General features: G+C 42.0%; 1 protein-coding gene across 1 annotated transcript; it reads left to right on the top strand.

The window, feature by feature from the left end:
* Positions 1-414: 414 nt before the first annotated feature.
* LOC309328526 (olfactory receptor 6X1-like) lies at positions 415-1,449 on the top strand (the record flags this gene model as incomplete). Its single annotated transcript, XM_081838522.1, has 1 exon — positions 415-1,449. The coding sequence occupies one exon, from the start codon at positions 415-417 to the stop codon at positions 1,447-1,449; it is 1,035 nt and encodes a 344-aa protein (XP_081694648.1).
* Between the last annotated feature and the right edge of the window lie 22,121 nt (positions 1,450-23,570).

Here is a 23,570-nt window from a genome sequence, read left to right as displayed (position 1 = left end):
GATGGAAGTGGAACAAAAACAAAGTAATGCTAATAACACAAATAATAAAAGAAGATTGAGGGAAGGAGGTCAAACATGGGTGGAGGGAAGTCCATATTTTTATGTATTTTTTGGTGTGTGCTTTTTTTTCTTTTTCTTTTGTGTAATTTGTTATTTTTCTTTTTTTTTTCTTGCGACATTGTTTGGTTTTTGTTATTGCAATTCAATAAAGTTAAATAATATTTTTTTATTTAAAGAAACCCCTGTTCCTATGCAAAAAAGGAACAATATTCATACAGTGTAACTGAACGTAGCACCTATTTGTATAGTCAGCCATGGGTTAACCAAAACATATTGTTATAGATATGTTTGCAGGTGTGGTGATGAGCAGTTTTTATTAAATTTATTGTTCTTTTAAAGGAAGGAAGGGAGGAAATGGAAGAAGGAAATGTCACATCAATCACTGAATTCATTCTTCTGGGATTCCCTGAACTCCATGACATGAGGATGCCCTTTGTTGGCATTGTCCTTCTGATGTACCTTCTCTCCATTTCAGGCAACTGCCTCATCATTACCGTGGTCTTCATAGAACCCAAGCTCCATACACCTATGTATTTCTTCCTCAGCAATTTTTCCTTGGCTGAGCTCTGCAGTAGCACAACTGTGATACCGAAGATGCTAACCAACATGGTCTTGGACCAAAGCACCATTTGCTACATGTGTTGCATGACTCAGACTTTTATGGTCTTCTCGATGGGAGCCATTCAGTTCATTAACCTCACCGTCATGTCCTTTGACCGCTACACAGCCATCTGCCAACCTTTTAAGTACAATATCAAGATGACTAACACACTCTCCTTCCACCTATCATTGATGGCTTGGGTTGTAGGGTTTACAGTTATATTTTTTCATCTTATAGTTGTGTGGACTACTTACCCATTCTGTGGTAATGTCATCGATCACTTCTTTTGCGATATTGGACCTGTTTTGAAATTGGCTTGTGCTGATACAACTGTGTGGGAGCTTGTGAGTTTGTTTTATAGTGTCATTATTATGTGTGGCTCATTTTTCTTCTCAGTGGGTTCTTATGCATGCATTCTAAAGACCATTCTTCAGATTCCATCTGTCACCGGGAGGTCCAAGGCATTTTCCACTTGTTCCTCTCATCTCATTATTGTGGGCATCTTCTATGGGGCAACGTTTTTCATGTACCTGAGGCCTTCGACCCAAGGTGACACCCGAATCAACAAAGTTATATTCATGGTGATCTGTGTTGTTTTACCAACCCTAAGCCCTTTCATCTTCACAATACGAAACAATGACTTCAAAACTGCTGCGAAAAAAGCAAAGGGCAGAATTTGCCAGCTGCCTTCCTCTGTGGTCATGAGATTGCTCAAGCAGTGTTCCTTGCAAAGCACATTCAGCAAATTCTTTAATGAGCATAATCAGAAGACTTTGGAGTGTCACTGAGATCAGGGGTATATTGTCAGCTATTTCTTAGAACTTAAAAAAAAAAAACAACAGAAGAGAAAATGTGGTAATACTCAGGGTGCTCATTTGGTAGATATAATTCAGGTTCTCCCTGTTGGTGCAAATAACATTTGCTCAGTGTAGGCACATTTAAATTAATGGACCTAGCAGTCATGTCCATTAATGTCAATGGGTCTACTTTGAGTAGTAGTCAGTTGAATACCACCCATACTCTCCTTCTTTCTAAAGTTGCAAAAATAGTTGTTTATAATTTGTTTCCAGAAGCTATGGGGTAGAATTCAAATAACTCTGTTACATGATTCCATCGGGCTCTTCCATTCTTAAAAATATACAAATCAACTCAAAGCAGATACTGCTGCTTGTTGGTCCTTCTCTCTATTTTTCATGAAGAAAGAAGAGGAACAGAATCTTATGTCGCTTGCTATTATTTCACTGTGGTTCTATGTACAAGCGATTATTTGGTTTATTTCTGACAATTTAATGACTTCTAATATTAGTGTTCAAGATCAGCTCAGACTTTTGATTGGTATAGTTTCAGGAATGGAGATTTGTAGCTTAAAGAGAAAGCTGTCTCATTTAAATCCTGTAAGGTCTTTTGAATACTTTCATTAGTATCAAATTACCCTTGAAGACTCTCAGTCTCTGAGATTGATCCAGTTTTATTTTTCTGCTGCTATTGATGCTGTTTATGCTGTTGGTTCTGGAGTTAAATTCTGACAATGTGTGCACGTTCCACAATAAAAGAAAGTGTACAAAATGAGCTGCTAACAGAAATCATAATTAAGAGAAGGACTAGAGAAATAAATTAATTTTACTACAGGAAGCAGCTGCCTTAGAACGTCTCTCTCCAGAAACAGGCTGATGTTACTCAAGGAAGAACATCATACTTAAAACCTAATATTTATAATGCTGGTTCTAATGTACTTTGTCTTTCTCCTGAACCACTTCTATAGCATTTAGATCTTAGTATTTTTTCTTTTTAGGATTTCTGCCTTGATTTCTGCCTTAATACATTTTGTCATATGCTTTAAATATATTTTGACACCTAGGGCCTTTCATATGAATCTATATTATCATTCATTGACCCACATAGACAACTATTGTTGACTCTGACAAGATAAAGGTCTTTTGCAATCCTACTTCCAAAAATCATTATTTAAAGTATAGGAAAAGACTGGTTGGACCACAGCACAGGTCCATTAAGTTCAGCATCTTGTAGCCCATGCTATCCAGCCAAGTGCTTTTGGGAAGCCCACCATCTAAGACATGAAAACTAGTAGCCCTCTAATATTTTCAGACAGGCTACCTTCAAAGGTCTATGCTCTGGTAGCATAGTAACATTACATTACTGTTGTTGGGCTGTCTTTCAATGTAGTTCAGAAGCCACAGCTATTGTAGAATTCAGTGGGCAAGTTGCTCACCAGGGAAAGAAGATCTGAGCATGTAACTCCCGTTCTGATGAAACTGTTTAACAATTAGTTTGGGGAATCAATTCAAATTGCTTCAGCTGTTGTTTAATTATTTTTATTGAGTTTCATAATAGAGTAAAATTGAATACAAACACATACATACCAAATGCAGATTATAACCTTAAGCCTTGTGGGATGACCCTCCCCTTTTCTCCCCCCCCCAACTCAATCGCTTTGTATAACTATTTCTCTGGTTGTTTCTGACCTCCTTATTTTCTCCTCAGAAAAAGCCAAAAGAATTTTAGCTATAAAGAACACACACAAACAAACAAACAAACAAACACACACACACACACATATGTTGTCTGATCTTTAACCCACCTGTCAAGTTTTTTCTGATGTCATTACTTCCACATGTTCCTCTCATCTCACTATTGTTTGCCTATTCTATGGAGCAATGTTTTTCATGTACCTCAGGCCTTCGACCCAAAGTGACACCCAAATCAACAAAGTCGTGTTCCTTGTGACCATTGTTGCTTTGCCTCCCCTAAGCGCTTTCATCTTCACAATCCGAAACAGTGACTTCAAAACTGCTGCAAAAAGAGCAATGCTCAGAAGTTGCCACTTACCCTCCTCTGCTGTCATGAAATTAATCAAGATGGGGTCCGTGAAAAAATGTCCTCAACAACTTATTTAATGACTTTAGACTACTACTGAGAAAAATGGCATATCGTTAGGAGTTTCCATGGATAGTTCCAAAAAGCAGGTTTATCTACATATGGAAAGCCTGAAAATTGAGGACAAAGGCATCAATTACTGCACAGAAGAAAGTGAATTGGAACATTTACAAAAACCTGCAGTGAAACCAACAGGGGAGAGGTGTCTCTCGGTTTCGGTCAGAAAGATAAGCTTGCAGACTCTTGGCCCTAAGGACAAACAAAACAAGTTTCTTTGTATAAGGCATGTAAACTCATGTGGAATAACTGATGGTATTCTTTGATAAAGCCTGGGTCTTTTGCACTGTAAACAGGTAGCAGTGGTCTCTCTGAACAACAGCACACATTCTGTGGCAATAAACCCAAATTATGCACCCAAATCCACACTAGAAAGGGTGCTGCCAGGTTTGATTTTAACGGTTCTCTATTGCGCAAACACACTACTCAAACTAATATAGGAAGCAAAACAGTCATACTTCAAAATTTGCATGTCTCTGAATTTTGCGATGTGGTTCTCCAATCAGTGTGAACTGAAATGCATATGTGAGGGTGAAGTGAGCATAAAAAATCATAAATTAGTGGGTGGGAGGAGCCTTAAAATGGCATTCTGTTAAGGGACACTTTTTTTGGGGGGGGGGGGAAATGATATATTGGTCAAAACTGCATAGAAATATGAATCTATTAGGGAAAAGTCAGAGTAAAATACTGTTGAATTTGCATTAAAATGCTGCTGAAGTTACATTAGACTTTTTAAACAAAACAAAAAACCAGAAATTGCTACAGAAATGTGAGGAACTGAATTTAACATTAAAAAGAAGAAGAAAGGAGGAGGAGGAGGAGGAGGAGGAGGAGGAGGAGGAGGAGGGAGAAAGTATCTTGTTGTGAGACTTTAATGGATGACCTGAGAGTTTGTTTGGATCATGGGTGAGAATGCAGAGGCTGAGAGGTAGCACATGTCAGAAGGAAAATGAAATGGTGTTTATTTATATTTTAGTAACTTTCCATTAATGTAACATTTTTATATGTATTTCTGTACTTTTGAAATATTTTGTTAAGCTTGTCTGTTGTTGCTCAGAGAGATTTTAAATATATTAAATCGTATAGAAATAAATAATCAAGTCAGAATCAATCAAAGAAGCAGAGAGATTCTTGGCTGCCGCTAATATTGACCGTCTGCTCAATATACCTTTGGGATCCACATCTCTCCAAACATGTGACAGTTGCACAAACACATTACATTTTGAGCTGGGTATTACTGTACTATAAACTCACCTGAGCAGTCCCCTACAACGTAAGCACAGAAAAAAAAATGCTGTTGGTGGTGCTCACACTCCATGATGTTGGGCAAAAGAGAAAATAGAGAGAGAAATATAATCTTGCCACAGGAAGAAGCTGAGAAGACAGTTCCCTTTGCTGATATGTTATGCCAGTCTATAATTTTGGAATTTTGATTTTGTAAATGGAATCAAATGAAATGAGCATCATTATGTCAGACATTCCATATTGCTTCTATATTGTGTGCAAGGTGCTGCTTTCCCTCCCCCAATCTTCTCTGACTTTAAATTGGCCTTTGAAATTGGAGGGAGATGTGGGGCTGCTGTTCTTGTCATGATAACCACACCTCCTGCATGTGTGCATCTACTTGCCACTTATAATAAAAGCACTGATGGCCCCATGCAAAACGGGTCCTTGGGGACCTTCATTAAAAAGAAGTCCTCTGCAGAGGATGCAGAATTCAAGGGCCTTCATATAATTCAGGTCTTCTTCAGGTCCTGGGAGATGATGCCATTGAACATGGAACTGCTACCTTTGATGATTTTCCTTATGTTCTTCCCAACATGTAAGAGAAAAATCCTCACTCCACTCTTGTAGAAAATCCATTGCTTTGCTGTGTCATTCCATGCCAGTTCATGTTTCATTTTTCTTCTCCATATGCAGACATTTCCTCACAGATTACCCTTACTGAGTCTGGAGGAGGCATGAAAAGACCAGGAGAGACATTGTGACTGACCTGTATGGTGTCTGGGTTTTCTTTAACAAGCTATGGAGTACAGTGGATCCGTCAGCCTCCAGGAAAGGGATTGTTGTGGGTTGGAGGTATCTGGAGTGGTGGAAGCACTTACTATAGCAATGCCCTCCAAAACTGGATCACCATCACAAGAGACACCTCCAAAAACCAGGTGTTCCTGCAAGTGACTAGCCTGAAGCCTGAAGACTCTGTCATGTATTACTGTTCATGATACACACTGTGAGCAAAATCTTCTCAGAGGCAGAACAAGAACTCTGTTTCCTGAAAGCAAGATATAAGTCAATCATGGGTTTGTGTGCAGCAGCTGGAATCAAGGCCATATTTCACCCTGTGTTTTCCCTCAACCCCAAAGAACCTTTGGGATTCATTTCTCTCCAAACATGCAACAGTTGCACAAAATAATTACATTCTCAGCTGGGTATTAATGTGCAATAAACTCATCTGAACAGCCTCCGTATATATTTTCCTGAATGCTTCCATTTCATTCCCTCATTTATTTGATTTCATTAATAAAACATTTAAAAGAAACAATATTTCTTTTATTATGTGTGTGTGTATTCAACCTTTGTCTTAAAATATGTATTTATATGTATGTTTTTACACATTTAAACCGCAGATGCAGAAGGAATTATTGCATAGCAAATTTGTGAAATGCACATTAACCGAAAGTTGCTAATTAAAGATTGATTTCCTCACACACTGCTACTTAAGTTCCCCTGGTTTTCTAGATCTGCAAATGGGGAGGGCTAGTATTTCTTTTGAAAAGCCTCATCATAGCTTTCAGTTTCTTTGCTTTTTATTATTCAGCTAATTCAGCTGATCAAAGTGTTGCATACAGTAAAGCTGCTGACAGAAGAAATGAGCAACCTAATAAATGTTTACAGTCACATATAACATACGAAAATATAGTTTCCTTTGTTGATATGTTACACCAGTCTTTAATTTTGGAATGTGGTTTTGTAAATGGAATCAAAGGAAATGAGTATCATTCTGCAAGCCATTTCATACTGCGTCTATATTGTGTCCTCCCTGCAATCTGCAAGGTGCTTTTCCCCCTCTCCCAATCTTCTCTATCTTTAAATGGGCCTTTGAAATTGCAGGGAGATGTGGGGCTGCTGTTCTAAGCATGATAACCACACCTACTGCATGTGTGCCTGTACTTGCCGCTTATAATAACAGCACTGATGACACCATGCAAATTACATCCTGGGGGGCCTTCATTAAAAAGAAGTCCTGCGCAGAGGATGCAGAGCTCAGGTCTTCTTCAGGTCCTCGGAGATGATGCCATTGAACATGGAACTGCAACCCTTGGTGATTTTCCTGATGTTCTTCCCAGCATGTAAGAGAAAAATCATCTTCCCCACTCCTGTAGACAATCCATCACTTTGCTGCATCATTCCATTTCATTTCATGTTTCATTTTGCTTCTCTATCTACAGACATTTCCTCACAGATCACTCTTACTGAGTCTGGAGATGGCGTGAAAAGACCAGGAGAGACATTGCGACTGACCTGTATGGTGTCTGGGTTTTCTTTAACAACTAATGCAGTACACTGGACCCGTCAGCCTTCAGGAAAGGGACTGGAGTGGGCTGGAGTTATGTCGAGTAATGGAGGCACTAACTATAACCGTGCCCTCCAAAACAGGATCACCATCTCAAGAGACACCTCAAAAAACCAGGTGTTCCTGCAACTGACTAGCCTGAAGCCTGAAGACTCTGCCATGTATTACTGTTCAAGGCACACAGTGAGCAAAACATTCTCAGAGGCAGTACAAGAACTCTGTTTCCTGAAAACAAAATATAAGTCATTCATGGGTTTGTGGGCAGCAGCTGGAAGCAAGGCCATATTTCACCCTGGGTTTTTCATCATCCAAAAAAGCATAATGTGATGTCACACACCAATTGTTCCATTACAGAATCAATTATCTAAAGATGCAGAACTTCAAACATAGACTGGTCAGCACAACTCTTCAAAGTGTTTTCAAACTATGTCAAGAGTGAATAGGAATCACAGGCTGTCTGCTCAATATACCTTTGGGATTCATTTCTCTCCAAACATGTGACAGTTGCACAAAAACATTACATTCTCAGCTGGATATTACTGTGCTATAAAGTTTACATCCTACAATGTAAACACAGAGAAAAAAATCTGTTGGTGGTGCTCACGCTCCATGACAATGAGCAATACAGTCCAAAGGCCTAATACCACCTGCAAGGGAAAGTAGAGAGAGAAATGTAATTTTGCCACAAAAAGAAACTGTCTAGGATATCCCTTTTAGATGGAGCTGACATTTTTAATGCATGAAGAAGACAACCTTTAAAATAGCCTTATTTCTTTATATATTTTCCTGAATGCTTCCATTTCATTCCCACATTTATATGATTATGTTTACAAAAAAGTTTAAAATAAATTATATTTATTTTCTTTTTGTTTGTGTTTCTGTGTATTCAAACTCAAAATATGTATTTAAATGTATATTATTAAACATTTAAACAGCGGAAGCAGATGGAATTATTGCATAGCAAATTTGTGAAATGCACATTAACCGAAAGTTGCTGATTAAAGATTGATTTCCTCGGGCACTGCTACTTAAGTTCTCCTGGTTTTCTAGATCTGCAAATAGTAAGGGTTAGTATTTCTTTTTAAAGGAAGGTCTCATCATAGCAGATTTCAATTTCCTTTGTTGTTTTTTTATTATTCAACTAATGCAGCTGATCAAAGTGTTGCATACAGCAACACTACCGATAAAACAAATGTGCAACCCAATAAATGCTTACAGTCACATATCACATATGAAAAGAGAGTTTCCTTTGTGGATATGTTATACCAGTCTTTAATTTTGGAATGTGGTTTTGTTAACGGAATCAAAGGAAATGACTATCATTCTGCAAGCATAGACTGGTCAGCACGACTCTTCAAAGGGTTTTCAAACTATGTCAAGAGTGAAAAGGAACGACAGCTAAGTCCTAATCTTTTGTTTTGTTTTGATTTACCAAAGTACATTCTAACTCTGTACCACCACCTCAAGCACACAAATTTCCTGATGGAGGGGGAAAATAGACATGTTAGGTCAGCCACAGATTTCTCCGGGTCAGATTGCCACATCTCCAATGCACTGGATCAGGTCCCTAATCAGATAAAGGGGGCATCACTACACTAGTACCTGGACATTTTGCTGAACAACTTTATTTCCCACAGAGCTAAGGATTAATACACAGCAAGATCTGACTCTGGGGCATATGCTGGCTGTGGGCCCAGGATATACCTGCCCCTCAGCACCAAGGCCTGCATGCTTCTCCCCCTAATTACATCTATGGATGGATTTTGGAGAATGTTAAGAAGAAAAGGCATTCAACCACCCTGCTGCTGTGCCAAAGACAGGGTGGAAATCATTCCCAGTGGAATTCTCAGGAGGTAAAATGGGGTGCCCAGATGAATATTACTGCCTTCTACACGGTTGTGGTATTGCATATTCCTCCTAACTTGCAACATGCTTTTGCTCTGCCTTTAAAGCAGCCTATGAACTTGTAGAGAGTTTTCAGCATGGGTCTAGAATATTTTTGCCTCCAAAAGTTTACAGCTGATTTCCTTCCCATTCTTCTGCTGATTGAACTGTTGGTCTTGGAAGACAATGGAGTGGATGAGGAGCTGCAGTTTTGAAAGTGATACATTTCATTTGCTGCTGCTCTCATCTTTTATTGGCAGCAGCACCTGCTGTGTTGTTATTAGGTAGAAATAGGGTGGGGAAATAAGATTGCTGTTCTTTTGGTGGAAGCACCACTCATACTTCAAGTGGTCTCAGTTGCATGCCTGTACTTATATTTGTAACAGTGATGACATCATGCAAATTAGTTGCGGGTCCTTTGTTAAATAGAAGCCACATGTAGAGGAATCAGTATTCAAGGTCCTTGATATAATTCAGCTCCACTTCAGGTCTTCATAGTGCTTATCATCCATCATGGAACTGAAATTCTTGATGGTTTTCTTAATGCTCTTTCCAGCATGTAAGTTAAATCCCCAATTCTAATTCTGTAGAAGAGCCAATGGTTTTGCTCTGATTTTCTCATGACTCTTTCCCTTCTTTTATGTTCTTTCCCCCATGAATGTAGACATTTCTTCACAGATCACGCTTACTGAGTCTGGCGGTGGTATAAAGAGACCAGGAGAAACATTGCGACTGACCTGTACGGTGTCTGGGTTTTCTTTAACAAGTAATAGAGTGCACTGGATCCGTCAGCCACTCAGAAAGGGACTGGAGTGGGCTGGAGTTATCTGGAGTGATGGAAGCACTGACTATAGCAGTGCCCTCCAAAACCGGATCACCATCACAAGAGACACCTCAAAGAACCAGGTGTTCCTGCAACTGACTACCCTGAAGCCTGAAGATTCTGCAATGTATTACTGTTCAAGGGACACAGTGAGCAAAATGTTCTAAGGGGCAATACAAAAACTCAGCTTCCTGAAAACAAAATACAAGTCATTCACATGTTTGCTAGCAGCAGCTGGGTGCAATGCCATCTATAATCTGCTCTGTCAAAAGCAAATGCATGATGTTATTCCAGGCAGCATTCTGTGCTCAACCGATGTCTTTGTTTACAAATGTTGAACTGCAAAAACAGAATTGCCAGCACAACTCTTCCATGTGTTTTCAAAATCCATCTGTTAAAGAGTTACAACTGCTGCTGCTTAGTAAAGAAAAATGTCAATGTCAACAATGTCAAATCCTCCCCTGTCTGGGATTGGCAGGACACTGACAAGTGTGCACCAGGGGGTGGGGATCTGATTCAGGAAAGGAGGGTAGTAGTTTGTGGGAACCCGGGCCACACAATCAGGGCAGAGTTCCCTGTTCTGCCCTGCCTAGCTCCAGCAGCGAAGGTGAATCTGAAAAGCGAAGAGCACCAATATTTTAATGGTTATGATTCAGTGGACCCCATTCATAACTTACCAAACGTTAGGTCTCGTTTATGCTTAGGGAAGAGTGAAGGTTTGGAACTCACTTTAAAGGACATATTTTAAATGTCTAACAGCTTATATTTACATACTTTGCTTTATGTTTTGTGACTCTAAATCTGCGTTGGAGTACTTGCCCCAAACTTGTATCCTGGCATCCAGTCATTCTCCTTTTTATATACATATTTTTCCTTGCACCAACACTCCCCCCCCTTAATAAATGATACAGAAAATGAAAAAAAAAATACTGATAAAAAAATCAAACAAAAGAAAATACATATACACTGCAGATATAAACCCTACATACCCCCGTGACTTCCCTCCACCATGACTCGACTTCCTTTAGTTCAAATTTAAATACAGTCATTTTATTCTTTGGATAATACATCTCTTATTACCATTTCTAATTATTATTCTCACTTATGCTTTACATACTTAGTCCATGCATATCAACATACTATTTTTAGAGCAGTGTTTTTCCATATACTCCTCGAAACATTGCCATTCTAGTCTTAATTTTTTATTTGTCTGGAGCCTTACGGCTGCTGATAACTTAGTCAATTCCATAAATTCGCTTAATTTACATATCCAGTTTTCTTTTCTGGGTATTGTCTCATCTTTCCATTTACTGGTGAGAACTATTCTGGCGGGTGCCATGGTGTATAGAAATATTGTTTTCTTTTTCTGTGGGATAGGTAAAGGTAAAGGGACCCCTTCACTCTGGGTCTATCCACACTTACGGTTTGCCCCGCTTTTTCCATACACAGGTCTACACTTTAAAGATAAAGGTAAAGGGACCCCTGACCATTAGGTCCGGTCGTGGCCGACTCTGGGGTTGTGGTGCTCATCTTTCTTTATTGGCCGAGGGAGCCGGCATACAGCTTCCGGGTCATGTGGCCAGCATGACTAAGCTGCTTCTGGCGAACCAGAGCAGCGCAAGGAAATGCCGTTTACCTTCCCGCCGGAGCGGGACCTCTTTATCTACTTGCACTTTGATGTGTTTTCGAACTGCTAGGTGGGTAGGAGCTGGGACTGAGCAACGGGAGCTCACCCCGTTGCAGGGATTCGAACCGTCGACCTTTTGATCGGCAAGCCCTAGGCTCTGTGGTTTAACCCACAGCGCCACCCGCGTCTCTTTTTCTGTGGGATATCCTTCCCTAATAAACCTAGTAAATACGCCTCTGCTTTCTTTTCTATGGTGATTTTAAGCATCTCTTTTAACTCTTCATGTATAATACCGCAGAAATTCTTGATCTTCTCACAGTTCAGCCAAACATGAATCATTGTCCCTTCCACTTTATCACAGTTCCAACACAGATTGGACTTTAATTTATAAATCTTTGCAAGTTTTGATGGTGTCATATACTACCTAAAGAACATTTTCATAAAGTTCTCTTTAATGGTATAGCAGGTGGTAAATCTGATATCCTTGCACCAACACTTTATACCACGTAAGAATAAGGCACATCTCCATTGATTTAAGTGATTTAATGGTCTTTCTCTGTTATTTCTAAAGGTACAATTCCTCTCTTGTTCTTATCCTATGGTGATGATCTGAGGTTGCAATCACATCTACTGCTTAAGTCCTCATTTGTACCTTTGCTCATATTTGCAGGACAGGTGACATTATGCAAATGATTTTCTGGTTTCTTCCTCATTAAAAGGAAGCCACATGTAGAGGGTGCAGTATTTGATGTCTGTGACATAATTTAAATCCAGTTCGAGTTTATGAGAGTGTTTGCCATCTGTTAAAGTGATGCACTCAAACCTTCTGCTAAGCTTCCTATTGATCTACCCTGCATGTGAGAACACCTTCCTTTTCCTCTTCAAGTGGGCCATCTGACATTTTCCTCTGTAACACATTTCCTATTTTTATTCTTCTCATCTTTCCTTCTGTTACAGATATTTCACCCCAGAATGCAATCACAGAGACTGGTGATGGCTTTAAGAGGCCAGGAGACACTCTGCAATTGACGTGTACAGTGTCTGGATTCTCTCTAACAAGCTACAACATGCACTGGATCCGTCAGCCCCTGGGAAAGGGCCTGGAGTGGACTGGAGGTATCTGGAGCAGTGGGAGCACTCACTATAATACTGCACTCAAAAACCGCATCACCATCACAAGAGACACCTCAAAAAGCCAGGTGTCCCTGCAACTGAATAGCTTGAAGCCTGAAGATTCTGCCCGGTATTGCTGTGTGGGATGCACAGTGAGGGAAATTTTCTAAGACGCAGTACAAAAAACATGACCTTGTTCTTCATGGGTTTGTGAACAACATCTGGAAAGAAGCTCATTTATCATCCCATCTGTTTCCTCAATAACAAATCCATTGCTCACAGAGAATCACAAGCATTATATTCCATCATGCATCTCCCATCACATGATCAAGGGACAAGTGTGTCCCTCCAGAGTTCTCTATTCCTCCCTTGGGATTCTACCCAGACCACTCCCCTCCCCCCCCTTCTCTGGACAATGTACCTCATCACCCCACTTCATGCCCTCTTTGTTTGAGAGAGATCTCAGTTCCAAACTCAGTGGGGAAGTGAAGGGATAAGTCTTCCTTTAGGAACATAGGGAGCTTCCCAGGGTGGCAAGGGCAACCCAGTCAGATGGGATGGGTACAAATACTAAGTTGTTGTTGTTGTACTGAATTGGACTGTTTTGGTCCACCTGGCTCAGTCTTCTATACAGCAGCCTTTACCAATCTTGTTTTCCGACATGTTGCTGGACTAAAACACCATTGTTTCTGACCACTGGCCAAGCTGACCAGGAATTATGAGAGATAATATCTGGGGTGCAAGGTTGGGAAAGACTGCACTATACTGGCTAGCAATGCCTCCCCAGGTTTTTAGACTGGGGTCTCCCCCAGCCCTCGCTGAAAGTGCTAAGGGTGGAACATGGAACCTTCTGCATGCAAAGCACCCTATTACCAGATTCAGTATTAGGGATTTTTTCCTCCAGAAAACAAAAAAAAGCTACATTTTGATAAATAAAATATTCAGCTTTAAAAAGAACCAATTTCTGCATGTGGGTATGAAATTCTATGGGCTTTTTGCAGCTCCATAGAAATTCCCAACTACACAGAGGCATAGCTAGAGAGTGGGGCAGCGGGGCACACTGGGTGCCACACCACTTACCACAGGGCCTGGCCTGCTTCCTGCCTGAGCCACGTATCTCTCCTGGGAGTGACGCAGTGGCTCGGGCGCCTGCAGGCTCCGCGCTGCCCAAAGCATCAGTGTGGGGCATTCACTTGCCCATTGCCTCCCCCTCAGTTGTAGGGCGGCTGAGGGGGAGGCAGAGGGTGGACTACATGCAAGCTCCGTGCTGCCCAAAATGGCACCGTGGGGCTTGCATCTGCCTGTTGCCTTCCCCTCAACTGCCTTGCAGCTGAGGAGGAGGTGGCAGGCGGACTCCATGAAGGCTCCGTGCAGCAGGCCCTCCCCTCAGAATTCCCTATCGTGCCCTGCCTGGCTCCGGCAGTGAGGACTGGGTGAGTGTGAAGATCACCCTCTATGTCCCACCCCTGCTCTTCACCCCCTATGCCCTGCCTGTGAGCGTCTACCCAGCGGTGTCAGTGGCAAAGGCCGGAAGAGCGCACTCTGCCCCGGCCCAAGCTGCTGGTGAATGGCACTACGCCCCTGAGTAACACAGAGGGCATCATGCAAATGGTGTGGCCTTTGTTATGCCTTTTAAATGGGGGACCATATGCAAAGAGTCTCATGGAGTACTTGATAAAGCCTCTTTCTGCCGTGGGTTCACCTTGTTTTTCACCCTTGGCCTTTTGTGTCATTCTTTTCCCAGATAAATCATTTTAAAAGACAGGACTGGAGGAAGAGACAGAGAAAAAGATGATTTTACTACACCTACTTTTCATTCTATCAGCTTTGGGAGGTATGCCTCTTTGTACATTTTACAAGCAAAATATATTCTGGACATTGGCAAATAGTTCCGGGATGTATTTGAGGATGAGGAATTGAACAGCTGCTCCTTGTCGCAATTTAAGCATTTATTTATTTTTAATCTGTTACTCTCCTGCTTTAATATCCCCTTTTCAGGAGCCTATTCTCAGATGACTCTTACTCAGTCAGGTCTAGAAATCAAAAGGCCTGGAGACTCAGTAACGATCAAGTGCACTGTGAATGGCTTGAATGCTGCTATGGAAACTTTTTACATGGATTGGCTCAGGCAAGCACCCGGAAAGACGTTCGAAGGGTTGTCTCGGTTCAGGATACCAGGAAAAGAAGCTCAGCCTTCTGCATTCCGAGGTCGGTTTACAGCCTACAAAGACATAAACAGCTTCTACCTGGATATGAACAACCTGAGAGAAGAGGACACTGCCATGTATTACTGTACTAAAGACGGCGCACAGTGAGAGAAAACCCTTCTGGGCTCATGTCAAAAACCTTCTGTAGTGTAGCCACAGAAAAATATTGGCTGGTGGCGGCGCTCGTGTTCCATTTTCATGCGCAATTGAACGCAAGGGTTAAGCAGTAGAAACCATAACCGGAAGAGATGATAGAGAGAGAAATCTCCTTTTTCACAGGAAGCAGATGTCTGGGTTCTCCCTTTCCAGTGGAGGAAAGCTAGTGTAAAAGTAGTGTAAAAGGATAGTTCAATTCTAATCTGCAAATTAAGGCTAGACATGCAGATCATGATATTCATTTTGGGAATTTGCCATGGGTTTGGTCCAGTGAATGGGGATTTGAAGCTGATTGTATCTCTACTGTATGTGTAGCATCCATATTATTTCCTCCTCACACAAGTGGAATCCTGTACACACACACCCAAATTAGGATTTCCCTGATCGGCAAATAACCAGATAAGGGAAGATAAATAAATAAACTTGCATATTACTTGTCTGAGGATGCACATTTGTGTGTGTGTGTGTGTGTGTGTGTGTGTGTGTGTGTGTGTGTGTTTCTTACATATGTGGTGAAGTTTGCCTGAGTGCCATCCAACCTTATTTCCGTTCTGTTTGTGTATGGTGCTTTGGACCCCAGGGAACAGGGAACACCCTCTGAGTGTTATTATTTGGAGGTTCACGCCCAGCCTCAGTTAGTCAATTTATACCAGTCGCATAAATAGGGGGTGGAGCCAGCAGTGGCCAGGCAGTCCGCTCAGGAGCTTCACCCACCCAACCCTCCCTTTGTTTAATGTTTCTTGTTTGCAGGTTAACCTTTTTCTTCCTGTTTAGTGGACTCTGCTACGGTCTTTTGAATGGTTGCTGTTGAAGAACCGGGAAGAAATATTCCTGCATTGGCAAGTTTTGACTTCCCCGTAGCAATTCGTCACAACATTAGCAGTTTGGGCAGAATCCTTTTGTCTTTTCCCCCCTAAAATTGGGGGGGGGTGAAGTGGTGACTCACCCCTGCCCCACAGCGGTGATTCCAGGGTCCCCTCTTAAAGGGGTTGTAGTATGGGTGTCACTGGCCATACACTGAAAGGTTGTCAATGAATTACCCTGTGTGTGGGGATATGGGGTGGGCTGCCTGCATGCACATGCATCTTGCAGAGCACCACCATATCCCAATTACCCTGAGGAGCCCCAGTTCCCCTGACTGGGGGGGCTAGGAGGGATGCACGCCCAATGCCTAAGCCAAGGTCTTCCTACATTTGAGAGTTTAATAAAGTTGTGGCCAAATTTTAATCCCATAACATGTTGTCAGAGTCATTATTCATTTCTGGTGGTCCTTGGGGGCTGGGGCGGTTGCCGGCTGGTCACTCAAATAAACTGCAATGTATTTTTGTACTAGAGACACACAATGCTAGGACACCCACCTGTGTTCATGGCAGAAAACTTCCCAGGAAAATGCCCAGGAAAGAATTGCCTGATGGTGGTGCTCATACTCCATGATGCTGGGCAATCGCTCACAACAGCCTAGTAGTAGATACCACAACGGGAGGTAAATTGAATTTTGCAGATCTCTAGGTTCTCCAATTTTGATTCAATTATCTGGGCCACCAGAAAAAGTAACCTGGTGCACAGGAAGTGCCTGGATTGAGGCTTATCTAAAGCAATATGAAGTTTAAGGAAGAAGAAGAGGAGGAGGAGGAGGAGGAGGAGGAAGTTGTTAATGTGAAATAGTGTTGTGGGAGCTATGATATGGACTGAGAATTGTTAGGAATTACATAATTATCTCCATTTGACAGCTTCCTTTGTCCTCCCTGTTATGAGTTATTACCCCTGTCTCTGGGGACGCAATTCTTTGATTGCTATGCCCTTCTTGGGGGGGGGGGGAGTTGACGTTTTTCATGGACTGGTGGTGTCTTATATAGCAGAGCATATGCAAATATTGATTCAGTCCATTCTTTAAAACTCCTTCCCTCCTGCCCTAGACTTTGATCTTGCAGAAATAACCATCGTTCCCTTGTAGCTACCAGTCTTCCCAAGGAGAATTTCTCTGAAAACCATCCAATAAAAATGATTACTTGGATCCATCTCCTCTTAACTCTTTCAGCTTTCAAAGCTAATTCCTCCCTTTTGTTGCAATGATATGACTTGGACTTGCTGAGAATGTATTCAGGGAGATTTGTAACTTTGTCCCTTTTCCTAGGTGTTTTGTCAGACATTTCTCTGGTAGAAAATGGAGGAGACCTGAAAAGGCCTGGAGATTCTCTTCGGCTTATGTGTACAACATCAGGCTTCAGTATAGCCAGCTACTGGATGAGCTGGGTCCGTCAGGCTCCAGGAAAGGGGCTCGAGTGGGTGTCCAGGGTTTCAGGAAGTACCACATATTATGGAGATTCTGTTAAAGGCCAATTCACAACTTCCATGGATTGATCTTCGTATGACAGGCCTGAAAGCTGAAGACACTGGAATGTATTACTGTGCGAGAGAACACAGTGGTGCAGAGTGAATCTGAGCTCTGAAAAATACCCATGCTGAAGCTGGCAAAGGGACAAGGTTCCCTGGAGGGTTATTTATGGATCAGCCATTGAGATCTTGTTTGGAAACTCGGCAAAACATCCTGTCATTATAGTGTTTGTAACACCCCTTTGGGACTTCTGATCTGCTTCATTTTTGTTTGACCAATTTTTTTAAAAAAATCCTGCTTCTTGTCAAAAAACCTTCTGCAGTAGAAAGCAGAGTGTTCCGTGTATTCGGGCAACTAAGGACAATGACCTAGGAATAAAAACCACACACACACACACACACACACACACACACACAGTAGAAAGCACAGCAGGGTGAGAGAATAAAAATAAAATTTTGCCACAAGAAGCAGATGTCTAGGATCTCCTATTTTGACAGAAAAGCTGCTACTGACGCAGGAAGAAGAAAACCACAAGAAATAACTAGATGAAGAAATCTCTTACTAGTTCAGAGGACTTTTTGCATGGTTTTACCCAGGGGTAGGAAACCTAAGGCCCGGGGACCGGATGTGGACCAGTCGCCTTCTCAATCCAGCCCATGGACGGTCCAGGAATCAGCGTGTTTTTACATGAGTAGAATGTGTCCTTTTATTTAAAATGCATCTCTGGGTTATTTGTGGGGCATAGGAATTCATTCATTATTCTTTTTTTCAAAATATAGTCCAGCCCACCACATGGTCTGAGGGACGGTGGACCAGCCCACGGCTGAAGAAGGTTGCTGACCTCTGGTTTTACCAGTAACCCTAATCTATTGTGTACCCACATTCAATTGTGTGTGCTTGTTTCCAAAGACAGAGTAGTTCAGAGTCCTGGATTCCGGCCAGGATCATATGATGTCCTATCTCTGCTAATACATCTGTACATTGCAGGGCAGATGCAGGAGGAGATGTGGAATTGATGTTTTTGGTGTCTCATAGATGTGGGTGATGCTGTGGTCTAAACCACTGAGCCTCTTGGGCTTGCCGATTGGAAGGCCAGCAGTTTGAATCCCCACAATGGGGCTGAGCTCCCATTGCTCTGCCCCAGCTCCTGCCAACCTAGCAGTTCGAAAGCACACCACTGCAAGTAGATAAATAGGTACTGCTGCATCGGAAAGGTAAACAGTGTTTCTGTGTGCTCTGGTTTCCATCACAGTGTTCCGTTACCCCAGAAGCGGTTTAGTCATGCTGGGCACATGATTCGGCTCCCTCAGCCTGAGGTGAGATGAGCACCACAATCCCATAGTCGCCTTTGACTGGACTTAACCGTCCAGAGGTCCTTTACCTTTACCTTTCTAGTCAGATCCTGGAGGTTTCTCCTTTAATAGTGGCATTTGTGCCATCATGCAAATGATTCTTAGTTTTGGACTTCATTAAAGGAAACAGAGCATGCAAAGCTTCTCAGTAGCATACAGCTCCCCTTCAGGTCCTATGAGTTATTGCCAACCATTCAAGTCATGGAATTAACACTCTTGACCATATCCCTAATGATCTTCCCTGCATGTAAGGAAGTTGTGCAAGCAATTGATTCCCTGTATAGTCATCTTCTTCTTAATTCTTCCTTATTTTTTTTCCTCCTGATACAGGTGTTTTATCCCAGGTTACCATTACAGAGTCTGGTGGTGGTGTCAAGAGGCCAGGAGAGACCGTGCAACTGACTTGTACAGTGTCTGGATTTTCTGTAGTGAGCAGCATCATGGATTGGGCCCACTGGGCCCCTGGGAAAGGGCTAGTGTGGAGTGGACGAATCTGGACTGGTGGAAATGTGAACTATAACAGTGGTCTCCAGGACCGTATCACTATCACAAGAGACACCTCAAAAAACCAGGTGTTCCTGCAACTGCGTGGCCTGAAACTGGAAGATTCTGCCACGTATTACTGTACAAATAACACACTGAGAGAAAATGTCTCTCACAGGCCGTGCAAAAACTACTCTTCTGGAAAACCAGTGATACATGTATTTTTGTGCACTGCAGCTGGAAATGTCTATTTAGACATTTCATTTCCTGAACCACTGGTGCATTCAATTCCACAGTATTCTTATTGCAATAGCCATGCTTTAAACACAGCAACCTTGAATTTCAGAAGTATGTTCCTATCAAAATTTGTAATCATCAATGATAATTTATGTATGTACACAATTACATTCTGCATAGCTGTCAGGTTTCGTGGAATTTCCTCCCACGGTGGCAGCAAGAAGCAGAGAAAAACAAAGAAGAGTTCTTACCACTTAGTTTATTCACTAATCACAGCGGGAGACAAAAAGAATGCAGTTTCTCTTTCACTAATGACATTGTTCCAAGTAAAGGTGCACCTCCTATGTCCCTCCTATTCTACGTCATCCCTTCACAGAGATTTCTGTTCTACTACCCCCAGTGCCAGTCTGGTTCTAGGAGAAGGGGGGATCTGGAATGCTTTCTAATGTGTCAGCCAGCTGTTCTGGCTCTGCTGCTTCCCCTCCCCCCCTTCCATTGTAAATCTATACTATCCTCCTCTTCTTGGGAAGGTTCAGGAGATAATGTTGTCATTATCTATCTCTACCTCTTGTCTTTCGTTTTCTTATAATTTTATTGCCTGATTCATTGGCATTTTAAAAAGGATATTCTATTATAATTCAGGACTTCTGTTGCTTACTTTTCAACAAGCATTGACTGGCATAAAAAATCAGATGAGAGATCCTATAATATTGATAAAATAAAATAAAATATATAAATAATGTGTCCTTCATGTTGCGGCAAAATACGTCAGACCAAAAGTTCTGCTTACAAAATCACAACGGTAATGTGTATAGAGGCAAATAGAAACAAAAGCATTAAGGACTGAGAAGCATTTCAACTGAAAAAAGCTCCTCTGGGAAATATTATATATAGAGGAGGATATGCAAATAAAGGAACAGTCCACGCTTTAAACCTGAGCCGTCCTCTTGCTGTGGGTTCCAGCTGAACTTGTGGAAATATCCTCATACTGTTAGACAGACACCAGTTTTCCATCCAAACAATCCAGTAGAAATGTTTCTGTGGATACATTTCATATTTAGCTTCTTCATTTTCAAAGGTACTTAATCCCTTTGGTTGGAATGCAGTTGGTGTGATTTATCAGAAAGCCTTTATAATCCACATATGTAAGGTTTGCAACTCAAATCTCTCTCTCTTTCTAGGTGTCCATGCAGATTCTCTGGTGGAATCTGGTGGGGATGTGAAAAGACCTGGAGAGTCCCTTCGACTCACATGTACAACATCAGGATTCAACATAGACAGCTACTGGATGCACTGGGTCCATCAAGCTCCCGGAAAGGGACTCAAATGGTTCTCAGGAATTAATGGGGGCAGCACATATTATGCAGATTCTGCTAAAGGATGGTTCACAATCTTCACAGACAGTTCCAAGAAGCTAATCTATCTACATATGACTGGTCTGAAAGCTGAAGGCTTTTTTTTTGATGGACACCCAGTCCAAACCCCCTGATGATCTCTCCCAGCGGCTGCATGTAGATGTTAAAAAGCATGGGGGAGAGGATGGAACCCTGAGGCACCCCACAAGTGCCTGAACACTCATTCCCCACCACCACTTTCTGAACACGGCCCAGGCAGAAGGAGCGGAACCACTGTATAACAGTACCCCCAGCTCCCAGCCCCTCTAGACGGTCCAGAAGGATGTTATGGTCGATTGTATCAAAGGCCGCTGAGACATCCAGCAGAACTAGGAAACAGCTTCCACCTTTGTCCCTAGCCCACCAGAGATCATCAAGCAGCATGACCAAGGCAGTTTCAGTCCCACGATGAGGCGTGAATCCCAATTGGAAGGGATCCAAATGGTTCGCATCCTCCACGCGTGCCTGGAGTTGTTCAGCAACCACCCGCTCAGTCACCTTGCCCAAAAATAGAAGATTTGAAACTGGGCGATAGTTGGCCAGTTTGCAAAGGGGGGAGGATACTTTTGTCTCATAGGGGTGGTTGGGGGTAATCTAGTCACCATAATGATGGAGACACTGCCACTTCACCACATGACTGAGTGGCCTTGTAAAACACTGAGAGGACAGAGAACATGTGGAGCCTCCTACACTTTTCTGAAAGAGGAAGAGCCAGATACTGTACTTATGGAGTCTGTAGGGCTGGGAGGCATAGAATTCCCTTCCAAATCATGAATAATCACTCATGAGAACCTCTATGTGCACAAGCTGTTGGGAATCATGCTATCGGTCATCCAGCCAAGCAGATCCCTGGCTCCTGTGCACTGCATATGTGTCCCTTGTAGTAAACACATAGCCAGTTACTCTGCCAGCACTGATGTCTGAGACTTCAGTGGTTTTCTTCAGCTACAGTCCAAGGCACTTTGGCAGAGTTATGACATTATAATGAGCACAATTCGGGTGGCTTTGAAGAGCATTAGATGAATTCATGTGAACAATCTATGCTGCCTATGTGTCCCTCCAGTATCAGAAACAGTATTACTCTAAATACTAGCTGCTGGGATACACAAGTGGAATAGTGCTCCTGTGTCATCAGGTGTAGGTGATCTGTGGGGAGGGGCAGGATCTCTGGTAGAAGACAAACCACACATATTACTATTGAATGCATTTAAGAGCACTGAGAGGTGTGTGTTTTATTGGGGGGGGGAGAGAGAAGTGTCCTCAAGATGTGTCCTAAATACATACAGCGGAACAGAATGGATGCAATAGATCACAATAGACTTATGATGCAGTGTCAGGGAGACTGAAGTGAGATGGAATCAACTGTCCAATCACTAGTTTTTTCTCCAACAAATGAAGTGAAATGGATTACCAAAAGAAAGATGGCCATTTTCTGGTATTGATGCCCCAGTTAAGGAGTTGCCATCCCAATAATAGGCACCATATGCAACCAGATATTATAAATATTTACATTTTATAACCTTAGCTTCTCAGATTTGCATTTCAAAGGGTGTTTTCATTATAAAGTAAATTGCCATCATTTTTTACACATAATAATGATTTGCTTCCTTTGTGTTTATTTGTGCTTTGTAAGCCAACTTAGAGGACTCATGCATTGAGGTGATGATGAAAATGGAGGGGAAAATAAACCATCTGCAGCAAAGTCACAAAATGAACAAGCCAGGATTTGGAGACAGGTTCTATCCTAGGTCCAGCAGGGGGAATTTCAACTAAAACCAGAAAATAGTGAAGTTGAGGACCAGTACGGCTCATCTCTTTTATATCAGATGTTTCCAGGCCCGCCCCAAATATGCAAAACCGAAAACTTTCCTTTCCTCTTTAAAGGTAAACACCAGATCCCTCAGACTGAATCAAGGCTCTGTGGATCTGCTTCAGTAATTTATTTAGGTCCTGAACTCTCCCATTATAATTTTTAAAATGTTGTGGCTGTTACATTTCATCATGATTACAAGCACGTTGCCATGTAAGTCAACTCTTTTGTATCTTAATTATATGTACTAGTGGTGTGGGGAGTTATTTCCACATTTGGTCACTGTTTCAATCCTGATGTGATACCTGTTTTTGTGTGTTTGCTTTAAAATGCACACAGTTAAGCAGCGTGTCTCTTCTCTCTGCAGGGGCCAGTTCACAGATTGTCCTCACTCAGTCAGGCCCAGAAATGAAAAAGCCTGGAGAATCTGTGAGGTTAACCTGTGCCACAAAAGGTTTTGCTCTTAGCAGCTATTGGATGTACTGGGTCCGGCAGTCTCCAGAAAAAGGGCTGGAATGGCTGGTTTCCTATTACACCCCATCCAGCAACTACTACTCCCCAACCATCCAAGGGCGTTTCACTGCCTCCAAGGACAGCACCAACCTTTATCTTCAAATGAACAGCCTGAAGCCAGAAGACACTGCCGTCTATTACTGTGCCAGAGACACAGTGGTGGAAGTTGAATTCGAGCTCAGACAAAAACCTTTGTGTGTTAAAGTAAAAGACTGCAGGTGGCACTGAAGAGCTTTTAGTTCAAAAGATTATGCTGAACAAACCACAAGCAAATAAATACATATCAAGTCTTTCTACATTAGTTCCCGATCTATCCACAAAGGTGGCAGAAACTCCTTATCCTAGCTTCCAAAGCTATTGGGATCAAATAAGTTAGCCTGGTTTTATTTCCCTGCTAGACAATTTCTTGTGGGAATGCAAATTATTATTATTATCATTATTAACTGAAA

The sequence above is a fragment of the Podarcis erhardii genome (genome assembly GCF_964252035.2).
Source record: "Podarcis erhardii genome assembly, chromosome: 13".
NCBI classification, from domain to species: Eukaryota; Metazoa; Chordata; class Lepidosauria; order Squamata; family Lacertidae; genus Podarcis; species Podarcis erhardii.
Note: the sequence above shows the minus strand (reverse complement) of the source record. Positions and strands in the feature narration are given on the sequence as shown.